The sequence below is a fragment of the Zootoca vivipara genome, chromosome 10 (genome assembly GCF_963506605.1).
Source record: "Zootoca vivipara chromosome 10, rZooViv1.1, whole genome shotgun sequence".
NCBI classification, from domain to species: domain Eukaryota; kingdom Metazoa; phylum Chordata; class Lepidosauria; order Squamata; family Lacertidae; genus Zootoca; species Zootoca vivipara.
This window is the reverse complement of record NC_083285.1, coordinates 38,638,596-38,659,265: the sequence shown is the minus strand read 5'-3', so window position 1 is coordinate 38,659,265 and position 20,670 is coordinate 38,638,596. Positions and strand designations below refer to the sequence as shown.

The 20,670-nt window shown below is 38.8% G+C and overlaps 1 protein-coding gene across 1 annotated transcript in view; it reads left to right on the top strand.

The window, feature by feature from the left end:
* The window catches only part of LOC118090759 (ankyrin repeat and sterile alpha motif domain-containing protein 1B), a 192,167-nt gene that overhangs the window by 26,535 nt on the left and 144,962 nt on the right, over positions 1 to 20,670 (top strand). Inside the window, exons 3-4 of the mRNA XM_035126879.2 lie at positions 3,624 to 3,780; positions 13,335 to 13,631. Of these exons, the coding sequence (XP_034982770.2) occupies positions 3,624 to 3,780; positions 13,335 to 13,631 (454 nt within the window). The remainder of the gene's footprint in view (positions 1 to 3,623; positions 3,781 to 13,334; positions 13,632 to 20,670) is intronic.

The following is a 20,670-nucleotide window of genomic DNA, read 5'->3' as shown; positions in this document are numbered from 1 at the left end:
CCAGAGCCTGATGGAGCTGATGTGTTCCTGAATGCTCTGGGAGATTTTTAAGTGGAGAAAGCTGTCAGTTCTATTGAAGCCCTGATCTCACTATAGAAAAAGATGACACAGTGGTTGACATGATTGCTCCCATGTCCTATGTAGCATTGTGGAGCTCAAGTGTCCCCTTGATATTCTGGGGAACTTGGGGCTAGGAAGCAAGCTGGACAAAGATTTAGTGCAAGTGACCCAAGTCTCACTCTGAAGCTTCCCAAACACTGGTTAAAGCATGTAATCATGGCTACTGTCTGGCTGTGAAGAAGGCTCATTTTGCAGCTTGCATTGCATCCTCTGGTAGCTAGCCGGTATAATTATTTTGGATGGTCCAGAGGTTACCGATTCACACTGTATGTGAGGACCTCTGAGTATACACTGAGTATAAAGTAACTTGACTTCAGAGTGATCTTGACTCTGCACTTATTGCAGCTTCATCTGAAATACCCAGTGCCAGCAGGGGTGTAGTGTGTATGGGGGCACTGTGGGGTGATTGCTCCAGGCATCTTTGGGGGAGGCTCCTCCCACCACCCTCCCTGAGCCAGCCTTGTGGCGCTTTGCAAGGCTAGGATCTGATCAGATCCCAACCTTGCAAAGTGTGGCTGGCTCGGGGACGGCCAGCTTTGCCCTTGAGAGGCTGGGATCGAAGGGCACATTCTCATGACGCCTTCCCCGAGCCACTTTGTGAGCCACTTTGCACCCTCCCCAGGCCACTTTGCAAGGCTGGGATCTGATCAGAAACGTAACTAAGAACCTTAAAATTTGAATACCTTATTATTATATAGAAGAATAGTTCAGTTATGATTATAACATGGTTTTAGGTGATATATTTTATTATGGCCACCAACCAATATAAGCTGATAAACAGAGAATAATTAGTTAACATAATTAAGAAATAGATAATATTTATGGAACAGCGAAAAGGAAGTTCTTTCTTCACCTTCTGTTTCTTGATGATATAAAAATTTAACTACCTGTTTAAACAGTAATATAACAAGAATTTCAGTGAGTCTTCGTTGTAGACGAAACAAAATAAAAAAATTCCTTCCAGCAGCACCTTAAAGACCAACTAAGTTTTTATTTTGGTATGAGCTTTCGTGTGCATGCACACTTCTTCAGATACACTGAAGCAGAAATCCCCAGGCGCTTATGTAGGGAAAGGGTGGGAGGGGTATCACTCAGAAGGGTGGTGGAAATGGGTGATTGACTGACTGATAGCTGTTGACAACTGTGAACGACTGCAAATGGTCTTGCATGAAAAAGCAAGGGTTGGGATGGCTGAAGATCGCTTTATCATGTATACAGGGAACCAGGCAGAGGGCCTTCTCGGTAGTGGCGCCCACCCTGTGGAATGCCCTCCCACCAGAGGTCAAAGAGAATAATAATTACCAGACCTTTAGAAGGCATCTTAAGGCAGCCCTGTTTAGGGAAGCTTTTAATGTTTGATGGATTTCTGTGTTTTGGTGTTTTGTTGGGAGCCGCCCAGAGTGGCTGGGGGAACCCGGCCAGATGGGCGGGGTATAAATAATAAATTTATTATTATTATTATTATTATTAGATAAGAATCCTATGTCTCTGTTCAAACCAGGTCCCTCCATGGTTTGTCCAATATAGAGAGCTGAAGGGCACTGTTGGCATTTGATGGCATACACAATGGTTCACAATATCATATACATGATAAAGCGATCTTCAGCCATCCCAACCCTTTTTTTCCGACTACGTCAGACCAACACGGCTACCTACCTGTAACTCTTCCTTGTAGAGTTCATAATAAAGGAAGAGTCAGACTCTCTCTGGGCTTTCTATACAATGGTAGAATAAAAGAATGTGACCCAAAGATGTTCATTAAATGGAATCGTCTTAAATTGGTCAGTTAACAGAGCAGAGGGCAGAACATTAAAGTGAGGGTGCATAAATTCTGACCTATATTTGTAAACGGTTAATGTCTGGAAGTATGAAGTTCTGGCAATTCTAAAATATTACAATATGATCACATCTTACATGCATTTAACTTGTACAATTTCAACTATATGTAATTGAAGGACACCAGGAAAACGCAACATAAAACCTGCTTTTAAGCTCTCTGCCTTGCTTAGGAAGCAAAGCCCTTGCCGTGTGAAGGCTCTAGAAACCCTGGGTGAGACTTTCTCAATGGAACAGCTAGACCATCTGGCAGTTCGTTGTGAAGAGAGTTCTTATTCAAAGTCTCTTATATTAGTTGACACAACTGGAGCTAAAATTGTGTCAAATTTTTCACTCACCTTCCATTTTTCTTTCCCCCTTTTACAACCCTCCTTTCTCTTCTTATGCTAGAATATTCCATTCCCTGCACTTGCAAAAATTGGCTAATGACCTCATGATACTCTTCCATTATTTCGTCAGCAGCTACCTGTGTGATACAATACTATTGTAACATGTCTTTGTAAGTGTTTGGGTTAAAGAGGACGTATCCACAAAAGATGGAACAAAGCCATGATTTTTACCCTATCGTCTCAGTGTCCATGACCATCTCCCCATTGTTCAGTTGACCTAAAACTGCACATGCTCAAAGTATTACAGTATTCTTTTTAAATCGGGGTTGGTAAACTTGTTTTTGGTTGTTTCTGTACAGTACCAGGAATGTATAACTACTTGTAAAGCACAGAATGGTGAAATAGGGGATGGAGGGGATGGCTAAGATAAGATAAATGCTAATAATAATAAGACTGTTAAGTCCAGCTAAATTACCTACCTGCACCACTGATTGAAGGGGAATTGAAATGTAAGAGTGGGATACAGAATAAAGGGGGGAAAGAAGACTTACGAGGGCTGATATTTAGTATTGTGGAGGAAAAGCACAGCTGAAGAGGTAGTAAAGCTGGTATTAGTACTAATCCATAGGCAATGGTCTGAGATGAGCTGGTAGTCAGGGGGTAGAAATTGCATTAGAATATCAGAGTGAGTGAAGAGTAAGCAAGAACTGAAGGACAAAACAGAAGACAAGAGCAAAGAGCAAACCAGAAGTCAAAACCAACCAAAGGATACAGAACCAACTAAAGGATAAAGCTCAGAAAGACTATGTTTCTCAGACAAGACTCAACTATAACTAGAAACCTTCATATTCCTTCCTGTCCAGGAAGATGCAGTGGTCTTTCTGATGTCATTAAAGGAAACTTTGCAGCTAGTGGATTGCTGAGCAGAGTCAAGGCAAGTAAGGGACTGTTGATATTAAATTGTTAACCATCCAGAACTTTAGCTGCAAGCCTCGGATATATCAAATGTTTATACTCCCTGTAATATGTCTCTTAAAATATGGATATTATCTTTGCTCTTTTTATGTCATTATGAATATCTGTGGAATACCCAAGGAGGACAAACCTTCTGTGATTATGAAATATCTACTCTCCTATCCTGTGAGATATAATTCTTACAACCATTTGCAAATGTCTTAGTGATGCTAGCTTCTTTGCACTTGTGTTGCTGTCATTTGAGTAAAGACTGAATGCTGTGCTTGTTTGGTTCCAATATATCATGACAATATGTGCTCTGATAAACCAGCTTTACAAAGAAACCTTGTTGCCAATCCTTAAGTCATATTTTATGTTTTTCAGGGATGTAGTTATCAAATTACTTCAGTTTGAAGCATCAACTAATGTGGCAGATAATAAAGGGTATTTTCCTATACACTTGGCTGCTTGGAAAGGAGATGTGGAGATTGTGAAGATTCTTATCCGTCATGGGCCATCACATTCCAGAGTGAATGAACAGGTGACGTTATTAAATATCTTTGTTTATGTCTTCAGAAAATACAAGTAAGTATAATTTTATTCTTACAGCTATATGGACGGATTCATGAAGCTTCTTCGTGCTTAAAAATTCTATGGTTGCGAATAAGGATCATTGTGTTTGTAGAGCTATATGGATAGGCCAGTTAATTTTAAAATAAGCAGACATTAGCATTTAAACAGTTCTTATCATTATTATTACTATTGAATTGTATTCAGCATAGCCTTATTTGGCAGCTTTCATGACTATTGAGGCATTGTTACTGTTCAGTAGTGGATGGTGCAGAGGGGTAGTTCTTGGGAGTTCAGCATGGTGTATATGCACTAGCAGAGCCAATCTGGCACTCCTGCCAGTGTGTTCACACAGCATCAACCTTCTCATCACCTTACCCTCCCTCTCTCCATCCCAATAAGCAGCAGCAACTCGACTGTTGGAAGGACAGGTGAACACTGCTGCCCCACCATGTCATCTACTACTGGTACTATTACTGTACTACTAAGTAGTAGTAGGGTCTGCTACTATTGAATTCTTTATAGACAAGCAATGTAGTCCCGTGGTTTTTTTTAAAAAAGAATTTTATATTTCAGAATTACTGTGTGTTGTAGGTTTTCAACCTAGGTGATGTGATGTTGTGTGCCCATAATCTTTTTAAACCAACAATTTAAAAACAAAGAATACACCAGTGATTTCATACCATTTTAAAGACCTCTGAACTCTATTGTATATTGCAGACTTCTTCACAGCCTAGCACTACACAACACTATACTGAATATCAAGGCTGCCTTTCTTAAAATGAGATAAGATGCCCCCCAAATCTTTATAATATTGTATGTTTTAGAAGATATTTCTTACCATAGCATGTGATACTCAAAACTATTGCCATTGTCTATACTGTATGTACATGGATTCCTGATCAATATAATGAATCTACATGAATCTAATGGAAACATATACTGTATATTGTATCCAATGAAATCCCACAATGTTTGAAAACAAAATTCGTACACCAGGAATTCTTATTAGCCTCTTCTTGTTCCATTACTTCCTCCTTAAAGAGGAATGCACAACATCAGCCATAATATTTTCAGATTTTTCCAGAAGCTTTTAGGGAAAAGTTGCCAGACATGATAGGATAGGAGAAAGTAGGGTTCGTTCACACACACACACACACACACACACACACACAGGAAGAGGGTAGCGTATTACACAGAAAACAAAGTGTCTGATGTAAGGTATTATTTTAATTATTATTATGATTATTTTAACACACTGATTTATAACTATACTGTTACAGACAGTAAGTGTTTCATTAAATCAACAAATATGGAAATGTTTTGCTCAGGAGGGATATATATGAAAGCAAGGACTTAACTTGCCTCTCACATCAGAATCTATTCAGTAATAGCTGGTCAAAATGTAAAACAGATGAAAATGTGCTGAGTGCAGAGATAAATAAAAATGGGCTGTATCCAGAGGTTTCTTCAATGATGGAAGGCACCTTAATCCAGCGAAGGCATCCAGGGAGGGAGGTAACTTTTTCAGGTTCCCTTCGGCTGAGAGGTAGCACAAATGGTTTCAAAGAAGCTGGCAGAACTTGCCTCCTTATTCTGTCCTTAGGGGACGCAGGTGGCGCTGTGGTCTAAACCACTGAGCCTCTTGTGCTTGCCGATCAGAAGGTCAGCGGTTCGAATACCTGTGATGGGGTGAGCTCCCGTTGCTCGGTCCCTGCTCCTGCCAACCTAGCAGTTCGAAAGCACGTCAAAGAGCAAGTAGATGAATAGGTACCGCTCCGGTGGGAAGGTAAACGGCGTTTCCGTGCGCTGCTCTGGTTCGCCAAAAGTGGCTTAGTCATGCTGGCCATATGACCCGGAAGCTGTATACCGGCTCCCTTGGCCAATAAAGCAAGATGAGCACCACAACCCCAGAGTCGTCCACAACTGGACCTAATGGTCAGGGGTCCCTTTACCTTTACCTTTATTCTGTCCTTAACTGAATCAAAGAGCTGTTCATCAGTGAAGGGCACCACTGAATACATCCCAATATGGTAAAATGAATACTCTTTTAAAAAAGGATTTTGCATATGGTTATGGCTTGTCCAGGTTTGTTGTTGATGAAAAGAACTTTACAAATAAAAGTGTGGAATGCCATTGTTTTAAAACAATGAAATGGGTTATTTTTTAAAAAATCTAGTTTTACCATATATTTCCTGAAATATTTATATTGGCTATATATTGTGTTGGTGAACATGACTAAGAAACAGACTGAAAAATACTGACAGACAGTATTTTTAATTGAGTTCCCTCTTTAATTAAATGCTTAAAAATCACACATGGTTCTCTTACTCTTCTTGATTTAGAAACATTTTCAGAACAAACTGATGATTTTAGACAAGCAAAACTGGGATTTGTTCATGTCTTTTGAAATCAGCTGTATGGAACTTAGATAAAAATCACAGTAAAATAGTTACATTAGCAGATAATTTTTATTTAGTTGAGACTGTTTGGAGTCTCTTAGCACATTGTTTTCAATGCTTCCTATAGATGCTTTCTCCTATTGCTACATATTAAAAAATAAATAAAAGTGCAGTAATCAGATCATGCTTTTCTGAGCTAGGAAAACCTAGGCAATAATTTCCTTTCCTTGGATTAAAAATAGGGAGAATTTTTTTGTGAATTGCTCCTGTAACTGCTCATCTCTTAACAGTAGATTACGTACTTTTGTCTTCTTATTCTTGTTGCACCCTCTAGTGGTGCTTATTAGTTTCCTTCATAGTGATCCTAATGAGAAAGCTACAAGATTTTGGAGGTGTTTGACTCTTAAATCTGGAGTTTCAGAGTAATTAAAGTAGCTCCTGTTCACAACAATGGCATGAGAACGATAAATCTTCTATCTTTGATTTTATGTAAATGACAATGGAGGCTTCATCTCTTGCTGTTGAGCTTTTTATCTGAGATTACTGTATTGCAGATGCTAAGGTGCTACGATACGTAAACTAGGAGAGAGAGCAGAGGATAAAGTGTGTAGAGGGGATGGTGTTTAATGATGGCTAGGAGTGTGAAACTAGGAAATAAATATGTTGAGGAGGAACAATCAGGGCAGTAACTGGGGCAGGGGGAACCTTAGGCACGCTGTCGGAGTTACGATAAAAATAGTTAAGGGAAAAAATAGAGAAAATACGGAGATGAAATACACAGATGGCAGGTATTAGGAAGATTGAAACAGAAATGTAATAGCTAATTGTATTGGTACTACCTCCATCCACTTTTAATAGGAAGGAAATGCCTTAATCATATATGTATAAGCCATGTGGGATGAACCTTCTGTCATTGTGTAATCATTATGTGTGTCATTACAATGTATTTTGTTTCATCTTTTATTTCTTTCATTTAATTTAAAAAGTTGAGTAATTCTCTTCCTTCTGTACTGACATCTTAAATATGTCTATTCAGTGACAGAGGTGTCAATAGTTTTAATTTATTGGTAGTTGCCTTGGATGCCTTCTGTCAGGCAGAAAGGCTGGAAACAAATATTGTGAGTAAATAATAAAATTGGGTTTTATTTTTTAAAATCTTGAAGTAATGTGACATCAGAATTAATATAGCTAAAATATGTTTCATTAAAATCACCTGTCTGTTCTCTTAGTTTATATATGGATCAAGTGATCATTAATCTTAAGCAGAAAACATTTTGCTTTGAGAAACTATCCAATATTAGGTTAAAAGCAGTATAATTTTTCTAGGTAACACAGAAGGCCTCAATGTCACACTTTATAATTTATTTAGGCTCTTTTTTATCAAATATAGTAAGATTTTAAAAAATCAGAACATGTATATTTATTGTTCATTTTGGTACATTATATTTAACAAACAATATAAAACTCATTCAGGTTTTCCTAAAAGGAATTAATTCTTCCATTAGGGCTTATATTGTTCACCTTTGGTCATTATATTTAATCAGCGCTTTTTTTCAGCTGGAATGCACCGGAGCATAGTTCTGGCACTTCTCATTGTGGGCCGGCCCTCCCCCGGCCTGCTTCTTGCCTTTACAGAAGCCCAAAATGAACATTTCAAGTCAAAACAGAAGCTGGCCAGTGTGTGCAAGTCTACACTTTTTTTAGACCTATGACTTCATGTAGCTCCTAGCCACTCCTAGATGCGATTGGTCAAGCTATGGGGTAGGGCCAATTCATATAACCCTTTATTCAATCCATTTTCCATCTAGCGGTGGCAGGATTTAAACTTTCCAGCCGGTCTTCAACCATTGCACATGCACCTGAGGGAATTTCTGAGATGCCTTAGCCATCCGCTTGAATCTAAGAGAACAAAGGAGTCGGGGTGCATTTATTTGGCCGGCACCAGAACCAGAGGCGACCCCCAAACCAGCTAGGGAGAAAGCTTGATGTAGTTCTTAGGACCTCTGTGGACAGCTAACACTGCTGTTGTCAAACTGGCATCCATTTAGGGCTGCCCTGAGTTGCCTGGAACAACTTTACTGGAACAACTTCAGGGGAGTTCCATCACCTGTTTTTCTTGAAAAAGAGCACTGTATATATTACACAGTTAGTTTTTGTGGACATAACTCAGCACTTTAGTTAAAAAATATTTATAAAAGTTTAGGTTCTAACATGAAGGCGTATGCAATCCCTATCGTATGCAAAGATGAAAGTGAACTTATTTGCACACCACAGCAAACCTTTCTGATATGATAACATATGTCTAGAAGGTATCATTTTAAACTAGCTGATAAGAAAATGTAGAGGAGGTTTCAACAATTTCCCTTTTCTCCATCTTTTCTTATCCCTTGTGTGTCTTACTCTGTGCATCAGTTATTTCCTACCTTCCTTATTTCTCTCTCTCTCTCTCCCCTTCCTTGCTCTCTACTTTCCCTTCCTCTTTTTTTCCTTTTTCTGTTTCTTAGGGTCAACTCAGCAGTTGCAGTAGAACTGCAACCAGAGGTGTTTTACCAATGACACTGACACTAGATTGAAATTGACTAGACATTCACAGTTTTAGTCAGTTTCAATCTGCATCTTGAGTCCCAGGTAATGTCCTTCACAATTTTCTTGCAACATGCTATTCCATTTCTCCTGCACTAGTTTTTTCATGTACATTGAATTGGGTAGAATATATTACCTAATCTCAATGTGTGCTTTTTCAAGTACATCTTTTGTCCCTCTAAATTATACACATCTTAGAACTCCCTGTATTTACACAAGGCCTATTTGAAGCATATGGTTATGCATGCATGGCTTATGGTATACTCATGCTTGTGGCTGAAACTATGTTCCACTATGTTTTGGTTAGGTAGATTACTTGTTCGTTTGATAAAGACCTCTATGTCAAAAATATATTCATTTAAAATACAAATAACTTGAGAAATGTGGGGCCAAGTAAATTCCTGGCAATTCTGTTAGTGGTAATGTCTGTTTAGGTAAGTAAGTAAGTAAGCAAGTTATAACCAGGTTGAAATGGCAAAACTGACAAATAAGATTTGCTAGCATACAGTTTACTGGCATGTTATTTGCCATAAATTTCCATTGACAAAGGAGAGCAAGGTAGGTTGAAATTTTTCTTCATAGAGCTGCTCCAAAGAACTAAAAAAATGGCCCAAATATAGAACATGGCACAGGATTCAGCCATTCTCTGCAGCCATTAAGCTATTCTGTTCCTAGGAAGTAGTAACTGATTGCTTTGGCTGTCTATAAGTCTATGTTCATGATTTCTCCCCCTGTTCAGTTTCACTATACATACTCTTCCTAGGCCACTGGCAGTATTGTCTTAGTGACAGACTTTATAGCAGGGGAAATTAATTCAACATATAAAGGGCATTGAATTTTCAATCCCACATACTTGCCTCTGCCAATTCATGCCCATGTTCTTTTCTCAACAAAATTGATCAGCAAACAACAAAACATTTTATTGTACTTTGTCAGTTCATTCATCCAAATCTGTTTTAAAAATCTGATAATTTCCTCCTATTGTGTACTAAAAGGAAACATGCTTCTGATTCCTCTTCTTTTGAGATTTTAGCCAAATTCAGAAAATGTACTTGATAAGATCAGCACCTACAATATTTTATTTGAAGCAAATATTATTTTATCAAAAAAATAAACAACAATTTTAAATAAATACTGTAAACAGTAACACAGTGCTTGGAGAAAAAACATGCAGCTGCCAAACTTTATCATGCATGGCTAGTTCTTATAGCAGCTTTGTCTTAAATAAAAGTTACCTGTAGGTTAAATGTGCACATGTGTGTTGGTACTATTTTGAATAAAACAAGTGTTTGGAACGTTCTTTTCCAACTTCTGGAAGGGGTTGTTTGTAGTTCAACTTGGTAATTCAAACTACAATAGCACTGTATAGAACATACGTGTTCAAATGTATTATGTCTACAGTAGATTTCCAATTTCTGTTGCAATATATGATATTTTACTATCAACCTCAAATAAATATCTAGTGTTCCTTATTTAGAAAGACATACTTTCAGAACAATACTGCTCCCCCTTCCCCCAAATCCACAGTTCTGGAATGAGTTAGGATGAGGCACAGGTGTCTCTTTATCGGACCCTCCCAGCAGGGGTGCTATGCTGCTGCACAGGCCCTTGCTGAAACCACCAAAAGCACAGTGGGGTGCATATGGGTGGTAATTCCTCTGGCACTAGCCTTTGGAAGACACAAAAACGAGGTGCTGGGGGATGCTGGGTAGGCTCACTGGTGGATTGCATAGATCCAAAGATGGAGCAAAAAGTGAAAAATAGCCATCCACTAGGGATGTCGTTTTAGGGGGTGAATTTTTTTTGCAAAATTATTCAGTGAGATGACCTAAAAATATAATTTTGGGTGTAAGGAATTAAAATCTGTTATTAATTTTGTGACTGGACAACATTTAGCTTGGTAAATCTATGTTTGATTAAAAAGCACATAAACTGCTCTTGGAAAATCAAAGAATTTTAATTTTACCATCTGAATTGTCAGGTAATGCTATAAAAATAGAATCTTGGCATAAAACATATCCTACTTAGCATGCAGCATTACCTTGTAATCAAAAAAGAACATTAGAAAGTAATGGCATCAGTTAATAAGAAATTTAAGCAACAAGTTTCATCAAGTCTTCCATTGATTCGTTCTTGGACATCAGCTGCCATCTTGCTTCTTGGCCTCTGATGTAGCCCTCGTGTTTCTCCTGTGTATACACCGTGCCTGCTGACTCTGTGACATATTTCACACACCTCTCTATAGACTGACCATAGCAGATCTGCCACACTGTTCTACGTTGCTGTCCAGGGCTTTGAACTGCTCCAGATACCCAATGAGGTTTACTTCTAAGTAGACATGAATAAACCTGGGTTGTCAAATGAGTATTTTATCACCATATGAAATACTTAAAATATAAATGTGAATTGTAATAGCTGGGTGTGTGTTATCACAAGTCTTTCAAACCTTTATATAAGCTACTGTGCCTAATTTTTAAACATATTTTTAAAATGACAACATTTTCTTATCTAATTGTGAAATATTTGTGTAGTGATTTTTTTGCACTTGTGTATGCAAATAAATGTGAAATTCTATTCTTATTTCTACATACTATTAGGGTAATGAATTATGTGATGGTACAATACAAAATAGTTCTTATTACATAGAGAATTGAATTGTTAAATATACAAAGCCAAAATTCCACTGTGCAAGAGATGGAACTTGTATATTTAAAAGTATTTGGAGCTACTCTTTTGGGCACAGCCCATTTGAAGTAGCCTACCATTTGAAATAATATTTTTTTTCCAAACGTAACTCTATCACTCAGCAATGCTCCACTTTCTTTTAATGGAGCCAGGAATAAAGTAATTCAGCCAGCACATTGAGAGTGGAAGGAAAATGGGGGTGGGGTGGGGAATCTTCGGAGCTGTCGGAAAAGCCTCCAATTAAGAAATTTTATACAATAAAAGGGAATTCCATAGCTGTGGGTCCACCATATAGAAGGATCTCTCCTTCATGACCACCTATCTTACTGACTCATGTGATGGGCTTCTAATCTAGACCATCTGAAGTTCTTAAAGAGTTCCTAAAGGCACTTCCAAGTCTTTAAAGGCAGCCCCCTGTAGAGTGCATTATAGCAGTCTAATACAAATGTGTCTCAAGCATTGATCACTATGGCAAGGTTAATCCTTTCTAGATAGTGGCACAGTTGGCATACTAGCTGAAACTGGTAAAAGGCACTCCTTTTCTCCAGTGCCACCTGGGCTTCCCCAGGCAGTGCTGAATTCAGGAGCATTCTCAGCCGGTGTACTTGAGAAGGGCTACCCAACACCAACACCAACTGTAAACCAACTTCCAGAGCTAGGGATCTCCTCACCCACAGCACCCTATTACTTGATGCAACCTCAGTTTATTTGATTGCATCCATGTCAGGGCTGCCTCCAGTTAACACTTTATCCACAGCCTCCCTGAGTTCTGAGGATGGAAAGAAAAGGTAGAGTTGTGTGTCCTCAGCATCCTGATGATATGCAGCCCAAACCTTCACTTGACTTCTCCCAGCTGTTTCATGTAAACCCGGCTAGCCATTGGCCATGGGGCAGAGCAAAAATTCTTCAGCACTACCTTCTGAGTGGGACCATCCAAGGAGGACTGGAATCACGTTTCTGACACTTAAGCAGCCTGACCCCAGACTAGAATGGACCTAAGTATTTACTGTTATCCAAAACCACCAGGAGTTGATAGAGCAGGTGTCAGCCTATCACCTTGCTCAAAAGGACAAATTCGTTGTCCATGGCCAAAGGATCTAAATTTGTTTTTATGTAAGAGAAGGAGTGTGATCAGTTTTCTCTTCATCTACCTGTCAAAGACGGTGTCAAGGGGCTCGGTGACCCACCATAATGTCTTTTGGGGAATATAGAGAAATTATTGCCTTTTGCTCATACACTGAAATCCTAGGATCTCAGCTAAAGTTTTTTTTTTTTAGTTTTAGGTAAATGCCATCAAAAACAGTGTAACCCAGGTTTTCATCAATGAGTAGGCCCTTAAGTCATATTATAAAAATAATTAACTCTGTGTATAAAACTGAGTACACCATTAGTTCTTATAGTTAAGACTAAAAGTATTTTGATTGTTCAAATATGTGCAAAATCCTATCCTCGTTTTAGCAATTATATCTGTGTTATTAGGCTGTGTTTCTGTAAAGTTTCATTTGTTGGCAGCTTTGGGAACTATTTAAAGAAAATGAGTTGGACAATAAAATGTCTAAATTAGCTTCAGTAAGCAATGAACATAATCTGCAGAGCTGCGTTTAGATGAGACCACATATTTGCCAGGGTTTATGTTCCTCTGTAGGGACGAGGCAGGGGATGAGGCAGGCTGCCTGAACTGTAGTAGAGGGGGAAACCAAGCCACCAGAATTTTCTGACTCAAACTATTGGCAAAATTAATTATGGAAATAGTATCTTGAACTATTTCAGTGTGCTCAAATCAGATACAGTACTTAGAAAAACTATGCCATGCATCATACAGTTGTTGACAAGACTTTCCCCCCTCTTGTAACAGAACAATGAAAATGAAACAGCTTTACACTGTGCAGCCCAATATGGACACTCAGAAGTGGTAGCAGTTTTGCTTGAAGAACTTACAGATCCTACAATAAGAAACAGCAAGTTAGAGACTCCATTGGATTTGGCAGCATTATATGGCCGTCTGCGAGTAGTGAAGATGATCATCAATGCATATCCAAACTTGATGAGCTGTAACACAAGAAAACACACTCCATTGCACCTTGCTGCACGTAATGGTCACAAAGCGGTTGTACAGGTGCTGCTAGAAGCTGGAATGGATGTCAGCTGCCACGTTAGTATACAATTTCTAAAATTATTATTTAAACAAAGTTTGTTTTGTTCCATTTAGATAAAGAGATGACATTGTTTTTCATTATGTTTCATTGTTACAAATACAAAGTACAACCTATACTTTGCAACTGGAGTGGCTCTATACCTGTCTGCCAGGAGCATATTATACCAGTGTTCAGTGTCTCCTTGGTATATTTCAAATAGGTGTTTCTGACATATATATCAGGTGCTTCCTCCTTCTCTTCCATATTTTCTATGGTTTCAAAGCTCATTTGAAAACAGCTGTTTCTGTACATCCAGCAATAGGTAAGAGCAAATAAATGTGTTCTGAGGGGGTATTTCCCAACTTTATGACTTCCTTCCTTCAAAGTTTTGCTCAGTTACTGATCCTCAATAACTTTTGGAGGCAACATGAAGTTAATTTTTTGGGGGAATTTATTTAGTGGCCATGAATAATTTGAGTTGTTTTCATTTATGGGTTCGAAATTTGGGGGGGGGGGGTTGATTCAGTTGATCATGTTCAATACCACAACTTCTAATATCTGAGTAAAATTATTTGATGACAAGTAATAAATGACAAGTATATTTCTAAAGTGTTTCATTGTGGAATTTCGTTTATTCTGGCAAATTAAAATAGGGAAAATGCTTCAGTGATGTTGCTTTGCAAAAGAAGCGGAATATGAAAATTATCTGAATAATAGGAACATAGAGTGTGGCCTTATACTGAGTCAGGACATTGGTTCATCTAGCTCAGTATTGTCTATTCTGACTGGCAGTGGCACTCCAGGGTTTAAGGTTTTCCCCCAACTCACCTGGAGACCAGGGACTGAACCTGCGACATCTTGCATGCAAGGCAAATGTTCTACAAATGATCTACACTACAGTTTCTACAGTTTTCTCCCACAAGCTATGGTTTGTTCATAGAAAGAACCATATGTCTCTCTATAAAGTACAAGAACTACAACTAGGAATGAATTCCATATTTCTACTCTGCCTGTAGAGCATATTGTCTCAAGCAGCAATATTAATAGTGTGGTATTAACATTTATTTAGAAGCCACAGTGTTCCAGGCAGACAAAACACATCAAGTGTGAAAGGAAAAGGTCACATTTGACAAATTTGTAGGAGGGCTTTTTGTGTGTGTGTGTGTGTTTTTAAATATAACATTGAAAGTGGATGGGTGAAGCAATAGCTGTAATATGACATTTAATGCTGTCGATGAATTGGTTTTCTATAAACATGTTGACATAAATGATAAAAGCATTTTTTATTAAAGACAAAGAAGTAAAAAGTAATATAATCATTTATCTGCTAATAGTTATTGCACAGATGTTCATTTTTTTAGCCAAGTTATAATAATCACTCTTTTTATAATGCTTTGTCAGTTACTCTTGAATATTAGTATTGCTTTAGCCATCAGTTTTCCCAGTTTTCTTTTCCCAGGTTTATGTTTTTCTTTTATTTTCTGTTTTAGGACAAGTTTTATTTCTACCATGTTCCCACAACACTTTATGGTGAAATATTTAACTTTATTTTCCAAGCAATATTTTGTTCTTCTATATACTTCAGCACCTAGGCATTTCAGCCAGAACCACCATATATAGAGAACCCAGTCATTTGGCTTCAAGGTCATTTGCCGCTTCATTTTTGAAGCTCTCACAACCCAGGCTGAGCTCTATTTGTGGCCCTTCCTCTCTGGTAGGTCAAATATCAAACCTTCATTATGGGCAGTAGTTAGTAATTTGTGCAGGATTATTTCTTTCATAGAAGAGCCAGCCGACGAAAAATTGAACCCAACTAGAGGTTTCGAGGTTTCGAACTCTCTCTGAATGATAGGTAAGCACAGAGTACTGCTGCATACCCCCTAAACAAAGCCAGGATTGAAAACCTCACACTTGATAGTACCGTAATAACATTTTCAGTTACCAAAACAGCTGAAGTTGTCAAGTAGCCCAAGTCTACACCATGGTTTCTAGTATTTTCTCTCAGGCTCTGTACATTACCATAGTGGTAATTTATTCCATCTAAGCTATTGCTCAGTCATTCTACCAGAATATGGCATACCTTCCTAATTCAATAGAAAATGTTTTCATTGTTGCAGAACAAGCATCATGAAATACATCTGCTGTCCACAAATGAACGTAGGATATTGTTCAACATACAGTTTCCAAAACAGAAGGGCAGAATAGTTCACTTTGGACCTCTAGAAGCCATCAGGTGTATTGCTTTATTTCTCAGTAGGAGAGCATTTTTGCTTCCTGGTAAATTTCCAAGAGAGTGAGCTTGCATGAAAGGTTCTGGAAGACCTGCTTCATTTGCAGGCCTTTTTCTACCTGGCCTGGGAGGATGGGGCCCTGACTAATTCCAGCTACAAAAGCTGAGGCTGCTAAACAGAATCTTGGGCTGGGGTGTTGCTTAGGAGGATTGTTACTGTTGTTGCTGTTAATTTTTAACATCTTTATTTTGGATCTTATGATTTATGTGGAAATCGTTAAATTTGGTTGTGTGCTTTTTGATGTTTTGTTTATTGTTTATGACTACTTTTGTTATGTTGGTAGTTATGTATTTTTATATGTTGTAAGCCACCTTTAGCATGGTTTTAACTTTGGAGAGGCAGCATACAAATAAAATGATAGATTGATAGATTGAAAGTCCAAATGAAGCTACTTTTAGTGACATGGCCATCCTAATAATCCCAATAATTGTGACGTCAAAACCTTGTTTAATACCTGATTGAGCTGCACAGACCGGGGCAATTCTGAACTTCCCTAAGAGTACACTAAGCTCCATTTATACATACTGTACTACATTTCACCCAAGGGTGGGCCTGATTTCTCTCATCCGACCAATGCATGGGGTGGATTGATAATGTTTATTTTATAATCCAAAACTTCATTCTACACCTGAATCCTTCCCTAATATTTTTGAAATCAAAGATCAAAGTGTTTGAGTCCATGGTCACCTTTTATTTAAGATGCTTTTGATTAGCACTTGATTAGCATTTTTAAAAAATAATGTATTTATTAAAGATTTTCTCAAACAACAAAACATACAAAAATACCAAACACACAAAGAAAATTACAAAACATAAAAAAGAAAAAACAAGAATACAAAAAGAATACAAAGAAAGAAAGAATACAAAAATGCAAAAACAAAAATTCTAACTATAACCCTTATTTCCAATCTATTGACTTCCTCATTCCACCTTCTTCTACAATTCTTTACATGTCCTCCGTAGTAAACTCTAAATCTTATATAAATTCTAATTATTACTTTAACTATACCTTAATTATTTAATCTTTTATATCTTTTATATCTTACCCTTTTATATTCTATCTAGATCTTACTTCTTAATTTAATCGTCCTTAACTTCTATCAATACTTATTTCACACCATTGTATTATCTACAACCTCTATTTTATCTCCCTCACTTCCACTAATTCTAATCTATTATACATTTATTCTTTAAATAAATTTTAAATTTCTTCCAATCTTCTTCCACTGCTACTTCACTCCGATCCCGGAGCCCCTTCCTTCCCCGAAAAACATTTCCCTGGGTGTCCCAACCAGTCCCTTAATACAATCCCATTTCAGACCTTTTTACTCCATCCCTCAGTTAAAAACCAATAGATCTTTCATCCCACACCAACTCTTGTCCACTCCAATCCATGCTGCTCTCCCACCCTCCCATTCTGTTGTACAAATTCTTTAACACATCTCCCGCGCCAATTCTCATTTTTTTTGCACCTTCCATTCCCACAACTTGTCCATTGCATGGATGGCGCTCCCCTTCTCCCACTAGAGTGGTTGAAAATGCTCTTCCTCTAAGCTGCATTTTTTTATCTTTGCGCAGGTCACATAATATTTATTGGGCCAGCTCCAACAGCTGCTGTATCCCAGCCTTATCTACTGTAGTTGTAGGCTCTGTGTTTTGTCCTGCTGCATCCTTTGTCTTCTCATGTTACAAGCCTGGCATGGATTGTTGTGCTCGAGGTGGTGCTGTTTCTTCTTCTCCTCTTTTTTGACTGGCTGAGTCCTGGGGGGGGGGCCTCTCTTTCGGAGCAAATTGCAGCATGAAAACACAATCAATTTACTTGTAATTTCAGGGGTCTCTTAAACAAAGTCCAGTCTCCCCTTACCCCAATCTTGGGGAGTCTCCAAATTACCGTTCAGGAGATATTAATTTTTAAAGTCCAATAGTCGGCTGTAGCCACTTGTAGTTACTTTCGGTTTTGTCGCAGAAGAGGGGGGTGACTTCCCGTCCTTTTTTTAACCCCGCTCCACATCCAAATTACTTTAAAATTTTAATACTTTTGTACTCACGAGGTCCAAATGTTAGATCCAATTTGGGAAGGATCCAGTGCTTAATTGGTTTCGGCTTGTAGCTGCGCCAGGCAGAAGTAGCGTCTACTCAAGAGCCCTCCGTCTTCCACTCGCCCCACTCTCACCCCCTCCGGAATGGAGGCTTGGGGGGGGGAGGCAAGGAGACAGGATTGGGCTCCGCTGAGACCACGTCTTCCACAAAGCTCAATGTGGAGTTTCTTCTCGGGGGTTTGTGTCGCTCTCACTCCCCCCCTTCCCTCTGCCATGCAGGGAATCTCGGAGCCCCAAGATTTCCCCTCCGATTGCAATCGCACTGAAGCGGAAGTCCCCTTTTTTTAGCTTACACAGAAAGTAGATATAATTTCATCCAAATCTGAAATTTTGTTGTAAGAAACGCTTTTCCTTTCACAAAAAATGACATGTTTCTACTTACTCATTTACCTTGATCATAAATAGAAGTAAGCCCTGAATTTGCTTGATGTCCAGGATGCACTGTATTTTTATTTGCATGGAATGAAACAATTCTGTCAATCATAAAGGAAATACCATAATGGAAACGGGCTTATGTATGTATGTATGTATGTATGTATGTATGTATGTATGTATGTAATACTGTATGTATTTATTATTAAATTTCCATACCGCATTTCATCCGAGGATCGCAGGACAGTTTACAATATAAAAACTCAAAAATACACAACATAGTAAGTTATAACAAACACACACACCCCACACAAACAGTTTAAAAAACCATAGATTATTTAATTAGCCAAACTGGGACAAGAGGAATATTTCTGCCTGGCATCTAGAGATATGTAATGAAGACACCAGATGAGCCAACCTGGGAAGAGCACTCCACAAGTCGGGAGCCACCACAGAAAAGGCCTGTTCTCATGTTGCCACCCTCTGGACCTCTCACGGAGGAGGCCTCAGATGATGATTGCAGCGTCTGGGTCAGTTCATATGGGGAGATGTGGTCCTTGAGGTATTGCAGTTTGGAGCTGTTTAAGGCTTTATAGATCAAAACCAGCACTTTGAATTGGCCCTGGAAACTAACTGGCAACCAGTGCAGTCAGGCTAGGATGGACGTTATATGCTCAAACCATCTTGTCCCAGTGAGCAACCTGACTGCTTAATTCTGCACCAGCTGAAGTTTCCAAACTGTCTTCAGAGGCATCCCATCATATAACACATTACAGTAATCTAATCTAGAGGTCACCAGAGCAAAGACGACAGAAGTTAAGCAATCTCTGTCCAGATAAGGGTGCAGTTTAACCACCAGCCAAAGCTCCATGCTACTAAGTCCACCTGAGCCTCAAGAGACAGCAGTGGACCTAGAAGTACCCCCCCCCAATTGCGAATCCACACCTTCAGAGGTAGTGTAACCCCCTCAAGAACAGCCAGCCTCCCATCCATCTGGCCTAGGGAACCACTCACTAACAGTGCCTCAGTCTTATGTGGATTGAGCTTCAGTTTAATGGTTCTCATCTGGTCCATTACTGAGGTAAGACCATAGCCTTAGCAAAGACACTAGATGCTTGAATTACAATCTTATCTGTCTGTCTATCTGATCAACATATGCCCAAGAAGCTTACAATAAATCTAATTATAAACCACATAATTCACTTTATGTATACACCTAAATATACAGGATAATGAACGACATGAAATAGCCTAAAATAATAATAATCAGAAACCACGTATTAGCAGCTGATAAAAAATATTTTATTCAGGCCAGACTCCCAAATGCCTGCTGAAGTAAATCAAACTCATCTAATGAATTTTCTGGGAAGAAATTTCTATTACTGCAGTGCCGCCACTAAAGCTCTTGCTCAATGTCCCAGTCAGAGTATGGACACATTGAACAAGAGGCCTCTGAGAACTGTAGTCCAAGTTGCTGTAGTACATGACTGAATTTGTAGCAAATGTGAATACTGCTATTTTGTGACAGATTACTGTCTTTCTAGCAAAAGAATGGGGGGAAATGGAAGACACAATTTTCTGGTTAACACAAGCCTGGAGTAGTGGAACAGAATGACAGAGGCATATTTAGGGGAATGCCACTGGTTTACATCCACTGGGCACTGAGCCAAGAGGGTGCCACAGGGGGTGCTGCAACAATGACAAACAATGGAAGGTGAGAGGCAGGGGCGCGCCGAATTTTGGTGTACCACAGGGTGCCACTGAAATTTTAAAGCCCAAAGTCCGCTGCTGCAGAACAAGGAGATACATGGAATGGAGCAGAAGGTGAGTCTCTTATCACACAACAAACAGATTTAAAATGGGATATATGACCATGATTCCCTGAGGGATGGCTCCCTGGGTTATGACTGGGGTAATGCTTTTGGGGATATAAGCTCGGCAGAGCATTTGAAAGCTGCTCTGATATGTTTTGTTTGCTGCTTTTTTCTAAGGTGTGTGTGTGTTTGTTTGACAGAACAAAGCCGTCAGAGTCATGAAGTGTGCTGGATCATCAACCCAAAAGCATAAAGAATTTATAGGTGATTGTCTCTGCACCACATACAGTTCAGGCATACTATGTTTAAAATGGGCAATATGGGGACCACCCCATACATACAATTATAGAGCTACATTAAGAGCTTTGCACCAGACTCTTGTTCAGATGTGTTGGGTTTTTTTTTTTAATTTTTTAAGCAGAACATGACCAAATGGAATGGAACAAGCAAGCCAGGCATGTCCCAACCCTAAAAGCACAG